At 40.4% G+C, this 23,949-nt stretch overlaps 1 protein-coding gene across 8 annotated transcripts in view; it reads left to right on the forward strand.

The window, feature by feature from the left end:
• Positions 1 to 23,949, forward strand: part of LOC104010285 (titin) — a 241,808-nt gene that overhangs the window by 214,889 nt on the left and 2,970 nt on the right. For all 8 annotated transcript variants that reach the window (XM_087733441.1, XM_087733442.1, XM_087733443.1 and 5 more), the window contains 30 exons: positions 6 to 308; positions 457 to 753; positions 1,217 to 1,504; positions 1,592 to 1,891; positions 1,987 to 2,289; positions 2,455 to 2,760; positions 2,866 to 4,632; positions 4,728 to 5,024; positions 5,590 to 5,877; positions 5,970 to 6,269; positions 6,348 to 8,414; positions 8,507 to 8,809; positions 8,891 to 9,196; positions 9,291 to 9,581; positions 9,702 to 10,001; positions 10,109 to 10,414; positions 10,655 to 10,960; positions 11,061 to 11,342; positions 11,640 to 12,233; positions 12,338 to 12,625; positions 12,743 to 13,042; positions 13,498 to 13,800; positions 14,085 to 14,387; positions 14,498 to 15,082; positions 15,222 to 15,527; positions 15,616 to 15,915; positions 16,162 to 16,737; positions 16,830 to 17,135; positions 17,227 to 17,820; positions 17,942 to 23,889. In XM_087733441.1, the coding sequence (XP_087589567.1) occupies positions 6 to 308; positions 457 to 753; positions 1,217 to 1,504; positions 1,592 to 1,891; positions 1,987 to 2,289; positions 2,455 to 2,760; positions 2,866 to 4,632; positions 4,728 to 5,024; positions 5,590 to 5,877; positions 5,970 to 6,269; positions 6,348 to 8,414; positions 8,507 to 8,809; positions 8,891 to 9,196; positions 9,291 to 9,581; positions 9,702 to 10,001; positions 10,109 to 10,414; positions 10,655 to 10,960; positions 11,061 to 11,342; positions 11,640 to 12,233; positions 12,338 to 12,625; positions 12,743 to 13,042; positions 13,498 to 13,800; positions 14,085 to 14,387; positions 14,498 to 15,082; positions 15,222 to 15,527; positions 15,616 to 15,915; positions 16,162 to 16,737; positions 16,830 to 17,135; positions 17,227 to 17,820; positions 17,942 to 23,889 (19,013 nt within the window). The remainder of the gene's footprint in view (positions 1 to 5; positions 309 to 456; positions 754 to 1,216; positions 1,505 to 1,591; positions 1,892 to 1,986; positions 2,290 to 2,454; positions 2,761 to 2,865; positions 4,633 to 4,727; positions 5,025 to 5,589; positions 5,878 to 5,969; positions 6,270 to 6,347; positions 8,415 to 8,506; positions 8,810 to 8,890; positions 9,197 to 9,290; positions 9,582 to 9,701; positions 10,002 to 10,108; positions 10,415 to 10,654; positions 10,961 to 11,060; positions 11,343 to 11,639; positions 12,234 to 12,337; positions 12,626 to 12,742; positions 13,043 to 13,497; positions 13,801 to 14,084; positions 14,388 to 14,497; positions 15,083 to 15,221; positions 15,528 to 15,615; positions 15,916 to 16,161; positions 16,738 to 16,829; positions 17,136 to 17,226; positions 17,821 to 17,941; positions 23,890 to 23,949) is intronic.

The raw sequence follows: 23,949 nt of genomic DNA on the forward strand, positions 1-23,949 counted from the left end.
ATCAGCTACCCCTGGCCCTCCTTCCACACCATGGGTCATGAATGTCACCCGAGAGAGTATTACTGTTGGATGGCATGAACCAGTCACTAATGGTGGCAGTGCAGTCATGGGATACCACCTGGAAATGAAAGACAGGAATAGCATATTATGGCAGAAGGCTAACAAGACCCTCATTCGCACAACTCACTTCAAAGTCACCACCATCAGTGCTGGCCTTATCTATGAATTCAGAGTTTATGCAGAAAATGCAGCCGGCATTGGAAAGTCAAGTCATCCTTCTGATCCAGTCCTTGCAATTGATGCTTGTGGTATGTATTCCCTAGAAAATAAAGAAGCCCAACCATTTAAGTAGTGCTTTTTTATTTTTCTTTCCCTGTGATATTGTGTCCTGTACAGTAAGCCAATATCCAAAACAGCTGTTATTCACTAGCAATACTCTTATGTTTCCTACTGCAGAACCACCAAGAAACATCCGTGTCTCAGATATTTCCAAGACTGCTATCACTCTATCATGGCAGAAGCCAGCATTTGATGGTGGTAGCAAGATCACTGGATACATTGTAGAAAAACGTGATCTTCCAGATGGCAGATGGACAAAAGCTAGCTTCACCAATGTTATTGAGACTCAGTTCACAGTATCTGGTCTGACACAGAATTCCCGGTATGAATTCCGGGTCTTTGCTAAGAATGCTGTTGGTTCCATTAGTAATCCCTCAGATGTTGTGGGTCCTATCACATGTGTTGATACATACGGTAAGTGTTTTGCATTGATGTGATGGTACCCTTTCGTGGTACTAGGAAGCTTGAAGGCAGCACTGTTTTGTAGAAGTGTCTTTTAAATATGGAAGGCTACTTTACAGTGATTGATTCAATAGGCTTGAATGACTGTGAGCTATTTGGGCATGATTGTAGTGAACATCTTTGGCTGTATCTGCATTCTCAAAGTCTTATGGTATCTTTATTCTTTGAGCAACAGAAGTCTGCCCATGCCCCATGGCCAAAGTGGTTATATTTATACATGTGGTTGCCTTTCCTTGGTAGGATTAGTTCTAACTTGTTCTAGGTTTATGATTTAAGTTATACATGCTATCTTTACTTTGATCTCTATTTATAAAATTTCTGTAACTATTAGCTTAAACAAAGTACTATTATTTTTGTTTTTATTAAATACAAGTCTAAAATAAGTATGTTTTTAACTTTTTCTTATTTTTTTAAGGTGCACCTGAAATCGATGTGCCACCAGAATATACAGAAGTGGTGAAATATAAAGCAGGAACTTCAGTTAAGCTAAAACTAGGCATCTCAGGCAAGCCTGTACCCACAATTGAATGGTTCAAAAATGGCAACGAGGTACAAACCAGTGCACTAGTATCTATTGAAAATACAACAGAATTTGCTTCTATACTCATCAAGGATGCAACTCGACTCAACAGTGGCACCTATGAATTAAAATTGAAGAATGCCATGGGTTCAGCATCAGCCCATGTTAGAGTACAGATACTTGGTATGTGTTGAGATACGACTGTATTATACTATTAAACAATAATTCAGTAATAAATACTTAACATCATCTTTCTTCTGCCTTCCACAGACAAGCCAGGACCCCCAAGTGGACCTATACAGTTTAAGACAGTCACTGCTGAAAAGATTACAATAATGTGGGACCCACCAGCAGATGACGGTGGTGCACCTGTAACACACTATGTTGTTGAAAAGCGGGAGACAAGTCGGGTTGTATGGTCTTTAATTTCTGAAAAACTGGAGGGGTGTATCATAACTACAACAAAACTCATCAAAGGAAATGAATATGTGTTCCGTGTCCGCGGTGTGAACAAGTTTGGAGTTGGTGATTCACTGGAGTCTGAACCCGTTATAGCCAAAAATTCATTTGGTAAGAAACACATAAAATAACTTATAACTTAATCACCTTGTGTATTATTTGTGAGTAGTACTGATCTACTGACTTTTTTTTTTTTTTTTTCTCAGTTACACCTGGACCACCTAGTGTACCAGAAGTCACAATGATAACCAAGAATTCTATGACTGTTGTCTGGAATAGGCCCACTGTTGATGGAGGCAGTGAAATATCAGGATATTTTCTTGAGAAGCGTGACAAGAAAAGTCTGAGTTGGTTCAAGGTTACTAAAGAAACCATTCGGGACACCAGACAGAAAGTAACAGGTCTGACTGAAGACAGTGAATATCATTTCCGAGTTTGTGCTGTCAATGCAGCTGGACAAGGTCCATTCTCTGAAGCTTCTGACTTCTACAAAGCCGCAGATCCTGTTGGTAAGCTACAATATGCAGTATTTCTAATTGGTTAGAAATCAATGGACAATGAGCAATTGGGATGGGATTACACCAATGTAACCGAGGGCAGATTTTATTTCTCTTTATGATTAATTGTAAATATGGCTTCTGACTTTTTTACCCCTTGTAAACTATGACTTACAGATAAGCCAGGCTCACCAACAAAGCTGAAGATTGTGGATACAACCAAGACATCTGTCACTCTTGGCTGGATTAAACCGGCTTATGATGGAGGAAGTCCAATTACCAACTATGTGGTGGAGAAAAGGGAAGGTGAAGAGCAAGAATGGACTGTAGTCAGTACTAAGGGAGAAGTGAGAACAACTGAGTATGTTGTATCCCACCTTCAGCCAAGTATTAATTATTATTTCCGTGTGTCTGCTATCAATTGTGCTGGACAAGGAGAGCCTATTGAAATGACAGAACCCGTTCAAGCTAAAGATATTCTTGGTACTGTACTTTTCAGTGATTTTTCATTTTTCTGTATTTTTTTTCCAAAGCATTTCTTATTTTACTTTCTGAATATGCACTATTAATTTTTACTTATTTCCACAGTGGCACCAGAGATTGATCTGGATGTTGCTCTCCGGACCTCTATTGTTGCTAAAGCAGGTGAAGATGTGCAAATAATGATTCCATTCAAAGGAAGACCTCCTCCAACAGTCACATGGAGAAAGGGTGACAAGAATCTTGGGATTGATGAAAGATATATCATCCAGAACACAGAATCATCTACACTACTTACTATTCCTCAAGTTACCCGAAATGATACAGGAAAATATGTTCTTACAATTGAAAATGGCGTTGGAGAAGCAAAATCATCATTTGTGAATGTAAAAGTACTTGACACTCCATCTGCCTGCCAGAAGCTGCAGCTTAAACATGTTTCTCGTGGCACAGTTACGCTGGTATGGGAGCCACCTCTTATTAATGGTGGTTCTGAAATAACAAATTATGTTGTTGAAAAAAGAGATGCTACAAAGAGGGCCTGGTCAACTGTAACAACAAAGTGTTCTCATACCACCTTTAAGCTCACTAACCTGTCAGAGAAGACTGCATTCTTCTTCCGTGTTCTTGCTGAAAATGAAATTGGACTGGGTGAACCTTGTGAGACAGCTGAACCAGTGAAAGCTGCAGACATACCTGGACCTGTAAAAGACCTAGCCATGAAAGATTCTACAAAGACTTCTGTTAAATTGCAGTGGAGCAAACCTGACTATGATGGTGGTAGCATTATATCGGACTACGTTATTGAGAAGAAACTGCAGGAAGAAAAAGAATGGACATACGCAGGCACAAGCAAGAGCTGTGAATTTGAAGTTGAAAAACTTAAAGAGCTTTCTGTCATGGAATTCAGAGTTTTTGCTAAAAATGAAAAAGGCATGAGTGACGGTGTTACTGTTGGACCCATTACAGTGAAAGAATATATAATAACACCTGAAGCTGACCTTTCTGATATTCCTGGAGGTCAAATTGCAGTAAGAATTGGACATAACCTGCACATTGAATTGCCCTATAAAGGTAAACCTAAGCCATCAATGAGCTGGCTCAAGGACAACCTCCCTCTTAAAGAAACTGAACATCTTCGTTTCAAGAAAACTGAAAACAAGATAAGCTTAAGCATCAAGAACGTGAAAAAGGAGCATGGTGGCAAATATACTTTAATTCTTGATAATGTAGTCTGCAGAAAAACATTCACAATCACTGTCATCACTCTTGGCCCTCCATCTAAGCCAAAAGGACCTTTAAGACTAGATGAAATCAAAGCAGATAGTGTAGTTTTGTCATGGGAAGCTCCTGAAGATGATGGTGGAGGAGAAATTACTGGCTACAGTATTGAGAAGAGAGAAACTTCACAAATGAACTGGAAGCTGGTGTGTTCAAGTGCTGCAAGAACAACTTTCAAAGTACCAAACCTTGTTAAAGACACTGAATATCAGTTTAGAGTTCGTGCAGAAAACAGATACGGAGTGAGCCCACCTCTTGTGTCAGCAGATGTTGTGGCAAAGCATCAGTTTAGACCACCAGGTGCCCCAGGCAAGCCTGTTGTATACAACATAACCGCTGATGGAATGACCATATCTTGGGATGCTCCTGTTTATGATGGTGGTTCAGAGATTATTGGATACCATGTTGAAAAGAAGGAAAGAAACAGTATTTTGTGGCAGAAGGTTAATGTTGCATTAATATCTAGCAGAGAATATAGGATTACTGGACTGCTTGAGGGCCTGGATTACCAATTCCAAGTATATGCTGAAAACACTGCAGGTCTAAGCCGAGCTAGTGAGCCGAGCAAATTTACTTTGGCAGTCTCTCCAGTGGGTAAGTGAATAATCAATCACTTACCCAAGAAAATTCTAGTCCTGTAGACTATGGTGAGTAGTAATAAAAATAAATTTTAATTATTTTCCTTTCAGACCCACCTGGTACTCCTGATTACATTGATGTCACCAGAGAAACAGTCACCCTTAAATGGACCCCCCCACTGCGTGATGGAGGCAGTAAGATTGTGGCCTACAGCATTGAGAAACGGCAAGGAAGTGAAGACCGTTGGCTCAGATGTAACTTTACTGATGTCAGTGAATGCCAATATACAGTTACAGGACTCAGTTCGGGTGACCGATATGAATTCAGAGTGCTTGCAAGAAACGCTGTTGGTACAATCAGCCCGCCTTCACAGTCTTCAGGCTATATCATGACCAGAGATGAAAACGGTAAGAATTATTTCTTAATATGCTTGTATTTGGGTACTGAAGGCAGCTAGAGCTTCTGGCTGTACTAATTGGAAATGGGAGGCCAAGGGGAGAAGAATGTGTGACTGAAATCCTTCCAGTTACCTCAGAACATTTCTATTTGTACTCCAAGGTGGGAGGGTCTAAATTAAAGACCCAAATCTGGCAGACATACGTAATCAACTGCTGAAAGGCATGGCACTCTACATTTGTGTTGGATAAGCAACAGCAGCAAAGTTGGAACGAAATCATAAACTGTAATATTCTGATGCACTGAATAAATTAGAAATGAAAATGTGCCTCAGGTAGCTTGGCATACTGTAACAGCATATATCAATGGTGTCTTTCACCTATTGTTAATATGATGCACTGTGTGCTTACAGGAAAAATAAGTTCATCATTCATATAATAACTGGTTTTTAGAGAATACCATTTTCTAAGTGAAAGAATTCTATATATAACAATCTTTTATAATTAGTATATTAAAAAGAGTATCAAGAAAAAATACTTAGCTATATGAGAATTTCATTATATTTTCCTTTTTTAGTTGCTCCAACAATTGAATTTGGCCCTGAGCACTTTGAAGGCCTTACTGTTAAAGCTGGAGAGAGCATTAGACTTAAAGCTCTAATCAAAGGACGTCCAGTACCTAAAGTGACATGGTTTAAGGATGGTAAGGAGATTGAGAAAATAACGAATATAGAAATAACTACAGCTATTGGATATAGTACAATCTTCATTAGAGATGCTACCCGGGATCATCGTGGAGTGTACACAGTAGAAGCCAAAAATGCATCAGGCACTAAACGAGAAGATATTACCTTCAGAGTACAAGGTACTGCACCAGACACTTTCAGTATGCTCTTTTAAAATAGTATTTTATTCTAAGTGCCATCAAATTATAATTCTGAACCTTTAAAATTGCAGACACACCAGGAAAAGTTGGTGGACCAATACGATTCACAAACATTACTGGAGAAAAAGTCACATTATGGTGGGACCCTCCGGCTAATGATGGTTGTGCTTCTATTTCCCACTACATAATTGAAAAACGTGAAACCAGCAGGATTGCTTGGGCATTGGTTGAAGATAAATGTGAAGCTTGCAGCTACACTGCACTTAAACTAATTAAGGGCAATGAGTACCAGTTCCGTGTCTCTGCAGTGAACAAATTTGGAGTTGGCAGACCATTGGAATCTGATCCAGTTACTGCACAAATACCCTACAGTAAGTTTCCACCTCATTCTGTAGAAATAACTGTAGAGTTACCATCTTGTTTTTCTAACGACGTTTTTCTTTTTTTAGCTCTCCCTGATGCACCAGGAACTCCAGAGCCTACCAATGTAACAGGAGACAGTATCACACTCACATGGGCAAGACCAAAATCAGATGGCGGAAGCGAGATAAATGAGTATATTCTAGAAAGGAGAGAAAAGAAGAGCATGCGCTGGGTTAAAGTATCCAGTAAGAGGCCCATTACCGAGAACAGATACAGAGTAACTGGCCTTATTGAAGGCAATGAGTATGAATTCCATGTCATGGCTGAAAACACTGCAGGAGTTGGACCTCCAAGTGACGTTTCAAAGCTGATTAAATGTAGAGAACCAGTCAGCCCACCAAGTGCTCCTAATGTTGTAAAGGTGATAGATACATCGAAGACTAGTGTAAGCTTAGAGTGGACCAAGCCAGTGTTTGATGGAGGCATGGAAATAATTGGGTACATCATTGAGATGTGCAAAGCTGATCTCGAAGCATGGCAGAAAGTCAATGCAGAGACTGTTCTTGCTACTAAATATACCGTTGTTGATTTGGAAGCAGGAGAACACTATAAATTCAGAGTTAGTGCTGTCAATGGTGCTGGCAAAGGAGAAAGTTGTGAAGTTCCTGCTTCAGTCCAAACCGTGGACAGGCTTTCTGCACCTGAAATTGATATTGATGCAAACTTCAAGCAGACTCATATTGTAAGAGCAGGTGCAAGCATTCGTCTATTTATTGCTTTCTCTGGAAGACCTGTTCCTACTGCTGTGTGGTCCAAAGCAGATGCTAATCTGAGCTTGCGTGCAGACATTCAAACAACTGATTCATTCAGCACACTGACTGTGGAGGAGTGCAATAGAAATGATGCTGGCAAGTATGTCTTTACTGTGGAAAACAACAGTGGAAGTAAGTCTATTGCATTTACTGTCAAGGTTTTAGACACACCTGGTCCACCAGGTCCTATTACATTTAAAGATGTGACTCGAGGATCTATTACTTTAATGTGGGATGCTCCTGTTCTGGATGGAGGTTCACGTATCCATCACTACGTTGTGGAAAAACGGGAAGCAAGCCGTCGTAGCTGGCAAGTAGTGAGTTCAAAATGCACTCGACAAATCTTTAAGGTCACTGATCTGGCAGAAGGTGTGCCATATTACTACCGAGTGTCAGCAGAAAATGAATATGGTGTAGGTGAACCCTGTGAATTAACAGAACCAGTTGTAGCCACGGAAGAACCTGCTCCACCTAAGAGACTAGATATTGTTGATACAACCAAATCTTCTGTAGTTTTAGCTTGGCTTAAACCTGATCATGATGGTGGTAGTCGTGTTACTGGATACCTTCTTGAAATGAAACAAAAAGGATCTGACTCCTGGATTGAAGCTGGACAAACCAAACAACTTACTTTCACTGTTGAAGGCCTTGTGGAGAACACTGAATATGAGTTCCGGGTCAAGGCAAAGAATGATGCTGGCTACAGTGAGCCAAGAGAAGCTTTCTCTTCTGTTATTATTAAGGAGCCACAGATTGAACCAACAGCAGATCTCAGCGAAATAAGCAGACAGCTCATAACATGCAAGGCTGGAAGCACCTTTACTATTGATATACCAATCAGTGGGCGCCCAGCTCCAAAAGTGACATGGAAACTTGAGGAGATGAGGCTGAAGGAAACCGAGAGAGTGACCATCAAGACAACAAAAGACAGAACCACACTGACTGTAAAGGACAGTATGAGAGGTGACTCTGGTAAATACTACCTCACACTTGAAAACACTGCTGGTGCGAAAACATTTACTGTCACAGTGGTGGTCATAGGAAGGCCAGGCCCTGTCACTGGCCCAATTGAAATATCATCTGTCTCTGCTGAATCTTGCATGTTGACCTGGAAAGAACCTGAAGATGACGGTGGCAGTGACATTACGAACTACATTGTTGAGAAACGTGAATCTGGTACAACAGCATGGCAGCTGGTAAATTCCAGTGTGAAACGTACACAGATCAAAGTCACTCATCTCACAAAATACCAGGAGTACAGTTTCCGAGTAAGCTCAGAAAACAGATTTGGTGTCAGCAAACCCCTTGAATCAAAAACAATAGTTGCTGAGCATCCATTCGGTAAGTGAAACACTTTGCAAAATTTATTCTTTTCCTCTGACTGAGGTATTTGTAATAACTAACATTTTCCTCCCCATCTTTTTTGTGTTTAGTCCCACCAAGCCCACCTTCAAGGCCAGAGGTCTATTCTGTGTCTGCAACTGCCATGGCCATTCGCTGGGAGGAACCCTATCATGATGGTGGCAGCAGAGTCATTGGATATTGGGTTGAAAAGAAGGAGCGCAACACCATCCTTTGGGTGAAGGAAAACAAAGTGCCATGCTGTGAATGCGACTACAAAGTCACAGGATTGGTGGAAGGCCTAGAATATCAATTCAGAACCTATGCTCTAAATGCTGCAGGTGTTAGCAAAGCTAGTGAAGCTTCCAGACCTGTAGTGGCTCAAAATCCAGTTGGTAAGTATTACTTTTAGAGTTATGTTGTTATTTAAGCTAAAATAGAATTGCATGTCTCATTTTTCTGTTTTATTCCTCCAGATCCACCAGGAAGACCAGAAGTAACAGATGTCACCAGATCTACAGTGTCACTGAGCTGGTCAGCACCCCTTTATGATGGTGGAAGCAAAATTATTGGATATATTATAGAGCGCAAACCATATAATGAATCTGGTGATGGACGCTGGCTGAAATGCAATTATACCATTGTCTCAGAAAACTTTTTTACTGTGACAGCTCTTAGTGAAGATGAAGCATATGAATTCCGTGTACTAGCAAAGAATGCTGCTGGTGTGATTAGCAAAGGATCTGAATCGACTGGTGCTGTCATTTGCAAAGATGAATACTGTAAGAAATATTCACTTGGAACAATTAAAAACATAATGTTCTACTTTTAGTATTGTCACGTAATTTGTTTTTAATCTCTTTTTCCTTATGACAGCACCACCAAAGGCTGAACTCGATGCCAGACTGCAGGGAGAAGTTGTGACCATTAGGGCTGGATCGGATCTTGTTCTTGATGCGGCCATTGGTGGGAAACCAGAACCAAAAGTCTTCTGGTCCAAAGGTGACAGGGAATTGGATCTATGTGAAAAGATCTCTCTGCAATACACCAGCAAACGAGCCATTGCAATTATCAAGTTCTGTGACAGAAGTGATAGTGGAAAATATACTCTAACAGTTAAAAATGCCAGTGGGATGAAACAAATTTCTGTTCTTGTCAAAGTGCTTGGTATGTATCCCATGAATACTATTCATACTTAGTATACTAAAGAACCCCCATTCTTTTAAATAAGAGTGAGATGCTTTTGCTTAGCTGCTAATAACAATACTTATTTTCATCTCTACCCAGACTCACCAGGTCCATGCGCAGGCAAAATCACTGTTAGCAGAGTAACAGAAGAGAAATGTACTCTGGCATGGAACATTCCTGACGAAGACGGAGGTGCACAAGTCACTCACTATATCGTAGAAAGGCGTGAAACCAGCAGACTTCATTGGGTTATTGTTGAGGCTGAATGCCAGACTTTATCATGTGTGGTAACAAAACTTATTAAAAATAACGAATACATCTTCCGTGTGAGAGCTGTCAACAAATATGGACCAGGTGTTCCACTTGAAACAGAACCTGTGATTGCCAGGAATGCTTTCAGTGAGTATTAATACCTTCCATTCTGCATCAGAATTTGCGGAATATTTCTCATAGAAAAACAACTTGTTAAATAATAATTTTTTTTTCACCTTTTAAAAAAAACCCAGCTATCCCAACACAGCCTGGTGCTCCTGAAGAAGTGAGTGTCGGCAAGGAACATATCATTATTCAGTGGACGAAACCAGAATCAGATGGTGGCAGTGAGATTAAGGACTATCTTGTGGACAAACGTGAAAGGAAAAGTCTGCGCTGGACACGAGTGAACAGAGATTACACGGTTTATGATACCAGACTGAAAGTCACTGGTCTCATGGAAGGCAGCCAGTACCAGTTCCGTGTCACTGCAGTGAATGCTGCTGGGAACAGTGAGCCCAGTGATGCTTCACAATACATGTTATGTAAAGAACCATCATGTAAGTTACCACATTGAAAACATATTTTAGTATTTACTTATAATAATGGAGCATAAACCCATGTTGACACTTCAACTAAGATACCCAAAACTACATATGATCTCACTGAACTAACTAGCATTAGAATAAACTTAATAGTTCATTTTAAATGCATTTCCCGGTATTAGCTGTTTAGAAATTGTTTTTAAGTGTAAAATACTTCCTGCACCAACATGAAATGCATTTTCTTCTTTTTCAAAGATACTCCTGCACCACCTTCAGCTCCAAGAGTTGTGGATACTACTAAGCACAGCATAAGTTTAGCATGGTCAAAGCCCACATATGACGGTGGTGCTGACATCTTAGGCTATGTTCTTGAAATGAAAGAAGAAGGTACTGAACAGTGGTATCGACCACATACAACTGCCACTCTGAGGAATGCTGAGTTCACCGTGACTGGTCTTAAAACAAACCAGAAATACCAATTCAGAGTTGCTGCTACAAATGTGAATGGTATGAGTGAATTTAGTGAATCATCAGCAGAAATAGAACCTGTGGAAAGAATAGGTAATTTGAAGACTTAATGTACATTTTAAGGAATAATTAATCTTTTAATAGTTCTAAAGGAAAGTATAATTAATTCCATGTTTCTTACACCCTTCATCAGAAATACCTGAGCTTGAGCTTGCCGATGATCTGAAGAAGACAGTTACAGTCAGAGCTGGTGGTTCCCTGCGCCTAATGGTCTCTGTATCTGGTAGACCTGCTCCCGTAATCACGTGGAGCAAGCAAGGTGTTGACCTTGTAAGTCGAGCTATTATTGATACTACAGACAGCTACACTCTACTAATTGTGGATAAAGTTAATCGGTATGATGCTGGAAAATACGTCATTGAGGCTGAAAATCAATCAGGAAAAAAATCTGCAACTATTTCTGTAAAAGTGTATGGTAAGTACTGCTACAATTGTATATGGGCATTACATCACTCACAGTGCATGTTTCTCAGGAATAAGAAAGTCGTTCATTTCCAAAGGAAGTCTGCAGTTTAAACAACATGAGAATGTTTGGGAAGTCAGAGAAACAGTCTAATCCAAAGGAAAATACATAGTTTCTAAAGCTGTGCTAGTTTATAAATCAAAACCAAGTGTTGTTTTTTTATGCAGAATCATCATGGACTGCAAAAGGAAAGGATCCAAAAGAAAAAAAACAACAACTTTTTTTTGGTTTTTTGTTTGTTTGCTTTAGATACACCTGGGCCACCAGCTGCAGTGAGAATTAAGGAAGTATCAAAAGATTCTGTGACACTTACTTGGGATATTCCAACCATTGACGGTGGAGCCCCAGTCAACAATTATATAATTGAGAAACGTGAAGCTTCCATGAGAGCTTACAAGACTGTCACTATCAAATGCAGCAAGACATTTTATAGAGTTAGTGGACTTCTAGAAGGAGCTTTGTATTATTTCAGAGTACTACCAGAAAATATTTACGGCATTGGTGAAGCTTGTGAAACATCTGATGCAGTACTAGTATCTGATGTTCCCATGGTACCACAAAAACTTGAAGTGATTGACACCACTAAATCAACTGTTACTCTTGCATGGGAGAAACCACCACATGATGGTGGCAGCAGATTGACTGGCTATGTTATTGAGGCCAGCAAAGCTGGAACAGAAAGATGGTTGAAGGTGGTGTCACTGAAGCCTACTGTCTACGAGCATACAATTATCTCCCTCAATGAAGGTGAACAGTACTTGTTCAGGGTCAGAGCACAGAATCAGAAGGGCATGTCAGAACCACGAGAGATTGTCACAGCAGTGACAGTACAAGACCAAAAAGGTAAGTATCTACTGTTAAAAATAACAGGGTGAAGCTTACACCAAATGAATGTGATATTTATAAAAAAACAGATATTTAAAATTTCAATTATTTGCTTTTCTTAGTTCTACCAACAATTGACTTCGCTGGAATACCTCAGAAGACAATTCATGTACCTGCTGGCAAGCCCATTGAGTTAGCTATTCCAATTGAAGGACGCCCACCTCCAGCTGCATCTTGGTTCTTTGCTGGTTCTAAACTAAAAGAATCAGAACGCATCAAAATGGAGACTGTTGCCAAAATGGCTAAATTAACTGTGCGTGAGACCACTATACATGACACTGGAGAGTATACGCTTGAACTGAAGAACACAACTGGAACAGTTACTGATACAATAAAGGTTATAATCCTTGGTAAGGATTTATGAAAATAATTGCCCATGATCTTTCTCCATCTGAACTTTGTTACATCAGCAACATGATTCCTTTTCTCCACATTTTTTTTGTCTTTTAATTTTCTTTTTTTTCTAGACAAACCTGGACCACCTGTTGGACCTATCCGAATTGATGAAATTGATTCAAATTATGTAACTATCTCCTGGGAGCCACCTGAGTTGGATGGTGGAGCTACCCTTAGCGGCTATGTGGTAGAACAGCGCGATGCTCACCGTCCTGGATGGCTGCCAGTTTCAGAGTCAGTAACCAGGACAACGTTTAAGTTCACCAGACTTGTTGAAGGTGCAGAATACGTGTTCCGTGTGGCTGCTACAAACCGCTTTGGAATTGGATCTTACCTGCAGTCTGAAATTATAGAATGCAAGAGCAGAATCCGTAAGTCTGATTTTTTGCTTATTCTCTACCTTTAAAAATAAAAATATGTATTTAAATGGGCTTATATATTCACACATAGATTTGATTTTTCTAGATGTTACTACTTCCTTTTGCCAAATAAAATGGTACCTTATGATGCACAGTAGTCTTGTTATATTTCTGGAGAAAAATGCCCATCCATAAACTACGTAGGTATTACAGATGCACTGCACAGAACCTGGATGGTAAACTTGGATTTTCTGCTCATTTCTACCATTAGCCTTAAAAATTGCTTTACCCCATTACAAAAACAGGAGTATTTCACTGACCTAGTTTGTAAAGTACTTTCATATCTGCTGATAAAGAGAGTTTGATAGGACATCGATATTACATTGTCATTCACAATATGTTGCATATTATTAATGTGTAGAATCATTTGGCGCTTTCTTCACTAATTCTGTGTTATGTTTTTACAGGTATTCCTGGTCCTCCTGGCACTCCAGAAGTGTTTGATATCTCTCGAGATGGCATGACATTAACTTGGTATCCTCCAGAAGATGATGGTGACTCACAGATTACTGGTTATATTGTGGAACGCAAAGAGGTTAGAGCAGATAGATGGATCCGTGTGAATAAAGTTCCAGTAACTATGACTCGTTACCGTTCCACTGGGTTGGTTGAAGGATTAGAATATGAACACCGAGTCACAGCAATCAATGCCAGAGGCACTGGGAAACCCAGCCGTCCTTCCAAGTCTGCTGTTGCCAGAGATCCAATTGGTAAGTAATTTCCTATAAATTAAGCACATTACGACAGAAGGGAATGATACTAGTAAAATTTACTCTTTTTTCTAATTTGGAAATTTATCTGGGTGTATTAACAAATGAGATTCTTAGTGGAGAAAACCAAGAAAATATAAGTGAATATCTTTCATTCTAAATTTTCCTGTATAAGTCCTTTAGAATTAATATAGATCATATGTTTTACATTAGAATTTGTTACATCTTTTAAATATTTATAAAAAAGATACCACTCCACCCCCCCATCTGATCTTCTCTTCCAGCTCCTCCAGGTAAACCTCAGAATCCAAGAGTCACCGATACTACAAGAACATCTGTCTCCCTGGCTTGGAGTCCACCAGAAGATGAAGGTGGTTCTAAAGTTACTGGCTACTTAATTGAGATGCAGAAGGTTGATCAATTTGAATGGACCAAATGTAATACCACGCCAACCAAGATTCGTGAATACACCTTGACACATCTCCCCCAGGGTGCAGAGTACAGATTCCGTGTGCTAGCCTGTAATGCTGGTGGGCCAGGAGAACCCGCTGAAGTGCCAGGAACAGTCAAAATAACAGAAATGCTTGGTAAGACACTTTAAGTCTTAACTCTCATTGAAAGTTGTCCTTAAACAGTATTGCCTAAATGATATCATCTGTAGAACAGACAGAGCATGACATGTTAATTTTATTTACAGAATATCCTGACTATGAACTTGATGAAAAATACCAGGAAGGTCTCATGGTGAGACAAGGTGGAGTTATCAGGCTTACAATACCCATTAAGGGTAAACCCATCCCAATATGCAAATGGACAAAAGAAGGACACGACATCAGCAAGAGGGCCATGATTGCGACTTCTGACACTCACACAGAACTTGTGATCAAAGATGCAGAAAGAGAAGATTCAGGCACCTATGATTTGGCACTTGAGAACAAGTGTGGCAAAAAAGCTGTGTATATTAAAGTCAGAGTGATTGGCATTCCAAATCCACCAGAAGGGCCACTTGAGTATGATGATATACAAGCTCGTTCTGTCAGAGTAAGCTGGAGACCTCCTACAGATGATGGTGGTGCAGATATCCTAGGTTATATTGTTGAGAGACGAGAAGTACCGAAGACTGCCTGGTACACTGTTGACTCTAGAGTGAAAGGAACATCACTAGTGGTGAAAGGGCTCAAAGAAAATGTGGAATATCACTTCCGTGTTTCTGCTGAAAACCATTTTGGTATTAGCAAATCTCTCAAATCTGAAGAACCAGCAGTACCAAAGACACCTCTAAGTAAGTTCCCTTTTAGATTTAAAAAAAATAATAATTCTTAATTACTACATTATGGATCTAAAAGCGCAATAGTATACGCAAATGTTTTAATACTACATCACTATTATTTCTATTATTTTTTTATTATAATTATTAACAGATCCTCCAGAGCCTCCAAACAACCCCCCTGAAGTGCTTGATGTTACAAAGAGTTCTGTCAACTTGTCCTGGTCCAGACCTAAAGATGATGGTGGTTGTCGTGTAACTGGCTACTACATTGAACGTAAAGAGACATCTACAGAAAAATGGGTCCGGCATAATAAGACACAGATTACCACTACAATGTACACAGTCACGGGACTCGTTCCAGATGCTGAATATCAATTCCGTATCATTGCTCAAAATGACATTGGTGAAAGTGAAGCGAGTCCTGCTTCTGAACCAGTTGTATGCAAGGATCCATTTGGTAAGAAAACGTTTGCATTAACAGATCTTCTGAAGAGCAACTTAGTGACATTTAGAGAGGAATTTATTTTCTGTATCTATTTTTTCAGACAAACCAAGCCAACCTGGAGAAATTGAGATCACTTCTATATTTAAGGACAGCATTACGTTAGAATGGGAACGACCTGAAAGTGATGGTGGCAAAGAGATCCTTGGCTATTGGGTTGAATATCGCCAGTCTGGAGAAAGCACCTGGAAAAAATGCAATAAAGAACGCATCAAGGACAGGCAGTTTACAGTAGGAGGTTTACTAGAGGCTACAGAATATGAGTTCCGTATTTTTGCAGAAAATCAGACTGGCCTCAGCAGACCTCGAAGGACTGCTATGGCAGTGAAAACTAAATTAACATGTAAGCAAAAACATATTGTCATATTTGCTGCGATATTGTTGTGATTTGCTGTGTCATAATCCACGGTGCTGCACTTAACATGCTGCCTATTTGCTTTACATGTTATTTGCCAACATGACTGTCCTAAAGCACAGTCTTTCAAGTATAAGAGGCACAAGTATGGATGAAAATTAGTTTCCAGTAATATAGTAATAGAGGAAAATTTCATAGTAATCTTCATTATTTTTTTAATTTTCTTTGTCGTAGCTGGAGAAGCACCTGCCATAAAAAAAGAAATGGAGGATGTTACAACTAAACTGGGTGAAGCAGCTCAGCTGACATGCCAGATTATTGGGAGACCTTTGCCTGATATTAAATGGTACCGCTTTGGCAAAGAACTGGTGCAAAGCCGAAAATACAAAATGTCATCTGATGGACGCAACCATACACTGACAGTAATAACAGATGAACAGGAGGATGAAGGTCTCTACACTTGTATGGCTACCAATGATGTCGGAGAAATTGAAACTAGCGGCAAGCTATTATTGCAGGCTCCTCCTCAGTTCCATCCTGGCTTCCCATTGAAAGAGAAATACTATGCAGGTGCAGGTGGCACCCTCCGCCTTCATGTTGTGTATATTGGCCGACCAGTACCAGCAATAACTTGGTTCCACAGCAACAAACCTTTGAGAGGATCAGAAACAGTTACTATTGAGAACACAGAGCATTATACTCATCTTGCTATTAAGAATGTCCAGCACAAGACTCATGCTGGGAAGTACAAAGTGCAACTCAGCAACACATTTGGAACGGTTGACACTGTACTTAATGTGGAAATACAAGGTAATTAATTTTATTTTCAGTATTTTTGTGGAATATTTTCTCAAATATTTACTGGCAAAGGAACTAAAAATATAATGCTTTTTCTTTTACAGATAAGCCAGATAAACCGGTAGGGCCAATTGTTATAGAGTCGATACTGAAGAATTCTGTGGTGATAAGCTGGAAACCACCAGAGGATGATGGGGGTGCTATGATAACCAATTACATCATAGAGAAACGTGAAGCCAAGGAAGGAGCAGAATGGCAACTCGTATCTTCAAGCATTTCAGGCACAACCTGTAGAATTGTGAACCTAACTGAAAATGCAGGCTATTATTTCCGTGTTTCTGCTCAGAATACATATGGCATTAGTGAAGCACTGGAGGTTTCATCAGTTGTTGTTATGAAGCCTCCATTTGGTAAGTGGACGTCAAAATATCAATTTCTGTATACCCCTGTAATTACTAAGGCAAGCTCACTTTACTTCTTGAACCTTTTTATCCTTTGCAGAAAAACCAGGACAACCTGGTCAGCCAGTAGCAAGCGCTGTCACAAAGGATTCTTGTGTTGTCTCATGGAAGCCACCTGCAAGTGATGGCGGTGCAAAGATTAGAACTTACTATCTTGAGAAGCGTGAGAAAAAACAGAACAAGTGGATTTCTGTAACAACAGATGAAATTCGTGAAACCGTCTATTCCGTGAAAGATCTTATTGAAGGTCTTGAATACGAATTCCGTGTAAAATGTGAAAATCTTGGTGGTGAAAGTGAGTGGAGTGAGGTATCACAACCAGTCATTCCAAAATCTGATGTACCAATTCAAGCTCCACATTTCAAGGAAGAGCTAAGGAATCTGAATGTGAAATTTCAAGCTAACGCCACATTTGTCTGCAAAGTCACTGGTCATCCTAAACCAATTGTCAAGTGGTACAGACAGGGCAAAGAAATCATGCCAGATGGTGAAAAGATCAAGATACAGGAATTCAAGGGTGGATATCACCAGCTGGTCATCACAAATGTAACGGATGATGATGCCACAATATATCAAGTTAGAGCTACCAACCAAGGAGGATCTGTGTCTGGCACCGCCTCTTTGGACGTTGAAGGTGAATGAAGGGTCTTGACTCCTAAGACAAATTCTTTTTAAACTTTGAATATTTAGACTATTGGTGCTCTTCTCGTGTGCTTTTGGTCATGTGTTGTTTTTTCTTCCTTTTTTTATTCCAGTTCCTGCAAAGATTCACTTGCCCAAAAACCTGGAAGGCATGGGAGCTGTTCATGCCCTCCGAGGGGAAGTAGTGAGCATCAAGATTCCATTCAGCGGCAAGCCTCACCCTGTGATCACATGGCAGAAGGGACAAGACCTCATCGATACTAATGGACATTACCAAGTCATTGTTACACGATCATTCACATCTCTTGTATTCCCAAATGGTGTTGACAGAAAAGATGCAGGGTTTTACATTGTTTGTGCCAAAAACAGATTTGGAATCGATCAAAAAACAGTTGAATTAGATGTGGCTGATGTGCCTGATCCACCAAGAGGTCTGAAGGTAACTGACATTTCAAGGGATTCTGTCAACTTAACCTGGAATGAACCAGCTACTGATGGTGGAAGCAGAATCATAAACTACATTATTGAGAAACGTGCTACAACAGCAGAGCGATGGATTCGTGTTGCACAAGCTCGTGATACACGATACACAGTGGTGAACCTATTTGGCAAGACCACCTACCAGTTCCGTGTAATTGCAGAAAACAAGTTTGGCCAAAGCCAGCCTTCTGAACCTACTGATCCAATTATAACAAAGGAAGATAAGACCAGAGTAATGAACTATGATGAAGAAGTTGATGAGAGCAGAGAAGTCACAACAGTTAAAGCAGCTCACTATTCTACAAAGGAACTCTATGACAAATATATGATAGCAGAAGAGCTTGGACGTGGGCAATTTGGCATTGTACACCGCTGTGTTGAGGCAGTTTCAAAAAAGACTTACCTGGCCAAGTTTGTCAAAGTAAAGGGTGCTGACCAAGTTTTCGTAAAGAAAGAAATTTCCATTCTAAACATTGCTAGGCACCGAAATATCCTATATCTTCATGAATCATTTGAGAGCCTAGAAGAATTGGTCATGATTTTTGAATTCATTTCTGGAGTTGACATCTTTGAAAGAATCAGCACAGCTTCATTTGAACTGAACGAAAGAGAAATAGTAAGTTACGTACGCCAGGTCTGCGATGCACTAGAATTTTTACATCGCCACAGCATTGGACATTTTGATATTAAACCAGACAATATTATTTACTTCACAAGAAGAAGCTCTGTAGTTAAAATTGTTGAATTTGGTCAAGCCAGACAACTGAAGCCTGGAGACAGCTTTAGACTCCAGTTCACTTCTCCTGAATATTATGCACCTGAAGTACATCATCATGATTTGGTCAGCACAGCTACTGACATGTGGTCAGTGGGTGCTCTAACATACATCCTTCTCAGTGGCATTAATCCTTTCATTGCTGAAACAAACCAACAAGTTATTGAAAATATTCTAAATGCTGAATACAACTTTGATGATGAAGCATTCAAAGACATAAGCATTGAGGCCATGGACTTCATTGATCGCCTACTAGTAAAGGAAAGAAAAGCTCGGATGACAGCTGCTGAAGCGCTTAACCACGTGTGGCTAAAACAGCAGACAGAAAAGACCAGCACTAAAGCCATCAAGACCTTGAGGCACAGGCGTTACTACCAAACTCTAGTAAAGAAGGAGTGGAACACAGTTGTGTCAGTAGCCCGCATTTCTTGTGGAGGCGCAATTAGATCTCAGAAAGGCATAACGGTGGCTAAAGTTAAAGTTGCACCAATCGACATTGGTCCCATTGCTGGGCAGATAAAGCATACTGTTACAGAAGAAGGAGGGCATGCCAAATATGTATGTAGGATTGAAAATTATGATCAGTCCACACAAGTCACGTGGTACTTCGGTATGAGGCAATTAGAAAGCAATGAGAAATATGAAATCAAATATGAAGAAGGTGTGGCAACCATGTATGTCAAAGATGTTTCTAAATCCGATGACGGTACCTACAGATGCAAGGTAGTAAATGACTATGGTGAAGACAGCTCTTATGCAGAACTTTTTGTTAAAGGTGTGAGAGAAATTTCTGAGCACTATAGATGCAGAACTGTTAGGAAAGTGAAACGACGGGTTGATACTATGAGACTATTAGAGCGTCCACCAGAATTTACTCTGCCTTTGTATAACCGCACTGCATACGTTGGAGAAAATGTCAGGTTCGGAGTAACTATAACAGTTCACCCAGAACCTCGCTTAACATGGTTCAAATCAGGCCAGAAAATCAAACCTGGTGATGATGATAAGAAGTATACTTTTGAATCAGACAAGGGTCTTTATCAACTCGTCATCCATAATGTCACTGAAGAAGATGATGCTGAATACAGTATTGTGGCACGCAATAAATATGGCGAAGACAGCTGCAAAGCTAAGCTGACTGTGATTCCTCATCCACCTCCAGCAGATGCCACACTAAGGCCAATGTTTAAAAGACTGCTGGCAAATGCTGAATGTCAAGAAGGCCAAAATGTCAGTTTTGAGATCAGGGTATCTGGTGTACCAAAACCAACACTGAAGTGGGAGAAAGACGGTCAACCTCTGTCCTTTGGTCCCAACTTTGATATAATTCATGAAGGTTTAGATTATTATGCTTTGCATATCAGAGATACTCTACCAGAAGACAGTGGTTATTACAGAGTTACTGCTACAAACAGTGCTGGATCTACAAGCTGTCAGGCTTATCTAAAAGTTGAACGCTTGAAATACGTCAAGCGTGAGTACAAGACTGAAGAAGAGCGGGAGAAGCATGTACAGAGGCAAATTGACAAGACCTTACGAATGGCAGAAATCCTTTCTGGGGTTGAAGCTGTTCCACTGACACAAACTGCACAAGAGGCTCTCAGAGAAGCTGCTATCTTATATAAACCAGCTGTCAGCACTAAGACCGTCAAAGGTGAATATGAAATTAAGAAAGAAGAAAAGAAGGAAGAAAGAAGACTTCGTATGCCGTACGAGGTCCCAGAACCTCGCAAACATGTGCGCACTACTCTTGAGGAAGATCAGAACATTAAACACTTTGTGCCTCTGTCAGACATGAAATGGTACAAGAGGCTGCGAGACCAGTATGAAATGCCAGGAAAACTTGAAAGAACTGTTCAGAAACGCCAGAAACGCATACGTCTTTCCAGGTGGGAGCAATTCTACGTGATGCCACTGCCACGCATTTCTGATCAGTACAAGCCTAAATGGCGCATACCAAAGCTAACACAAGACGATCTTGAAATTGTGAGACCAGCACGTCGGCGTACCCCATCTCCAGACTATGAATATTACTATAGACCAAGAAGGCGATCACTTGGTGACTTGTCTGATGAGGAATTACTCCTGCCTATTGATGACTATTTAGCCATGAAGAGAACTGAAGAAGAAAGACTGCGCCTTGAAGAAGAGCTGGAGTTAGGCTTTTCTGCTTCCCCACCAAGTAGAAGCCCCCCACGCTTTGAACTGTCTGCCCTTCGGTATTCTACTGCAGGAGCACAGGTCGGTTCAGAGGAAGAAAGAAAAAGAGAGCTGAGGTATTCAAGCTATCACATCCCAACTAAAGCTGAGACCACTGCAAGCTATGCAGAGCTTCGTCAACGCCATGATAGGGCTGCTTACAGACCACCTAAACAAAAACAAAGAATAATGGACGAAAGAGAGGATGAAGAATTGCTCCGTCCCATTGGCACTGCTCAACGACTCTCTGAATACAGGAGTGAGCTCGAATATATGGCAGAGGAGGAAAAGAGTAGACTCAGGAGAAGGAGGGAAAGAGAAATAACTGAGATTACATCAGAAGAAGAAGAAGAAATAGAAATGGTGCAACACGTTCACAGGGAATTTTCACCTCCCTCTAGATTACTAAGGAGAAGAAGATCTCTTTCTCCAACTTACATTGAGTTGATGCGTCCTGTATCCGAATTAATTCGACCTCGCTCCCGGCCTCCTGAAGAAAGTGAGAGAAGATCCCCAACACCAGAGAGGACGCGACCCCGCTCACCTAGCCCAGTTTCTAGTGAAAGATCGCTCTCTCGGTTTGAGAGGATGGCAAGATTTGATATATTTTCTAGATACGAGTCCATGAAATCTGCTTTGAAAACTCAGAAGACTATGGAAAGGAAATACGAAGTTCTGACTCAGCAGCCTTTCACCCTTGACCACGCTCCTCGCATTACCCTGAGAATGCGCTCACACCGGGTACCGTGTGGCCATAATACCAGGTTCATTCTAAATGTCCAGTCAAAACCAACCGCTGAAGTGAAGTGGTACCATAATGGTATTGAGCTCCAGGAGAGCAGTAAGATACATTTTACTAACACCAGTGGTGTATTAACTCTAGAAATTCTCGACTGCCACATTGATGACAGTGGAACATACCGGGCTGTATGCACAAACTACAAAGGGGAATGCTCTGATTATGCAACACTAGATGTTACTGGAGGAGATTACACTACATACTCTTCCCAGCGGAGAGATGAAGAAGTACCAAGGTCAATTTTACCCGACTTGACAAAAACAGAGGCATATGCAGTCTCCTCATTTAAGAAAGCATCTGCTACAGAAGCAAGTTCCTCAGTAAGAGAGGTCAAATCAGAAATGTCAGCAACAAGAGAATCACTTTTATCATATGAACACTATGCTGCTTCTGAAGAAAAAATCACTGCAGCTGAAGAAAAATCATTGGAAGAAAGGACTGTACACAAGGCATTTAAAAGCACTCTACCGGCAACAATCCTTACAAAACCAAGGTCAATCACAGTTTCTGAAGGGGAGACTGCAAGATTTTCCTGTGACGTTGATGGTGAACCAGCACCAACAATAACATGGTTCCGTGCGGGTCAACCCATTGTTTCTTCAAGGCGCTTCCAAGTAATGCGAACGCAGTACAAGTCTACCTTTGAAATTTCTTTGGTCCAGATGTCAGATGAAGGAAGTTACACTGTTGTGGTGGAAAACTCTGAAGGAAGACAGGAAGCGCATTTTACTTTGACCATTCAAAGAACAAAAATTCCTGAAAAAACAATTACATCACCTCCAGCAATCAAATCTCCTGAGCCTCGTGTAAAGTCTCCAGAGCCAGTTAAGTCTCCTAAACGCGTGAAATCTCCTGAACCCATCAGCAGCCCCCCAAAAGCAAAGTCACCACCTGGAGACAAAACAGCACCAGCAGAGAAAGTACAATTACCAACTGCTTCTCCACCAAAGATAAAACAGCATCTGAAAGCAGAAACTCTTGGAGATGAAGTAAAGTTATCCTGTGCTGTTGAAAGCAGTGTTCTAAGTGTCAGAGAAGTGGCTTGGTATAAGGACGGCAAAAAACTGAAAGACGACCATCATTTCAAGTTTCATTATGCAGCAGATGGCACCTATGAGCTCAAAATCCATGACCTCATGGAATCTGATAAAGGAGAATACACCTGTGAAATTATTGGGGAAGGAGGTGTTTCGAAAACTAACTTCCAGTTTACTGGCCAAGTATTTAAAAATATCTATTCCCAGGTAAGAGGTGTATCTGAAACTCATAAATCAGTTCAGAAAGAAGATGAGATGCTTACAGTTTCTACCCAGAAGAAATCAGCAGTGGCAACCGAAGAAAAAGCAGCGGTTCAAGAAGTCATTAAAAAGTCAATTGTTACTGAAGACGTCAAACAATTGAAAGCAGAAATTAAAGCTTCTTCAACTAAAATGACACTGTCTGAAGGGCAGAAAGTGACATTGAAAGCCAACATTCCTGGTGCCTCTGAAGTAAAATGGGTGCTGAATGGAATAGAGCTGAGAAATTCAGATGATTACAGATATGGCATTTCTGGAAGCGATCACACACTAACTATCAAAAAAGCTAGTAATAAAGATGAAGGTATACTTACCTGTGAGGGTAAAACTGACGAAGGCATTATTAAATGCCAGTATGTTCTGACCTTTTCTAAAGAGCGCTCCAACGAACCAGCATTTATCATGCAGCCTAAGTCTCAAAATGTCAATGAAGGACAAGATGTATTGTTCACCTGTGAAGTTTCTGGGGATCCTTCTCCTGAAATTGAGTGGTTTAAGAATAATCAACCTGTAAGTATTTAATTTACTTGAAAAGTTAGAATTATTCATAAAACTCATCTTAATGAAACC

Source organism: Nipponia nippon, unplaced genomic scaffold (assembly GCF_047370975.1).
Source record: "Nipponia nippon isolate SJK-2023a ecotype South Korea unplaced genomic scaffold, ASM4737097v1 scaffold_5, whole genome shotgun sequence".
In the NCBI taxonomy this organism is placed as follows: domain Eukaryota; kingdom Metazoa; phylum Chordata; class Aves; order Pelecaniformes; family Threskiornithidae; genus Nipponia; species Nipponia nippon.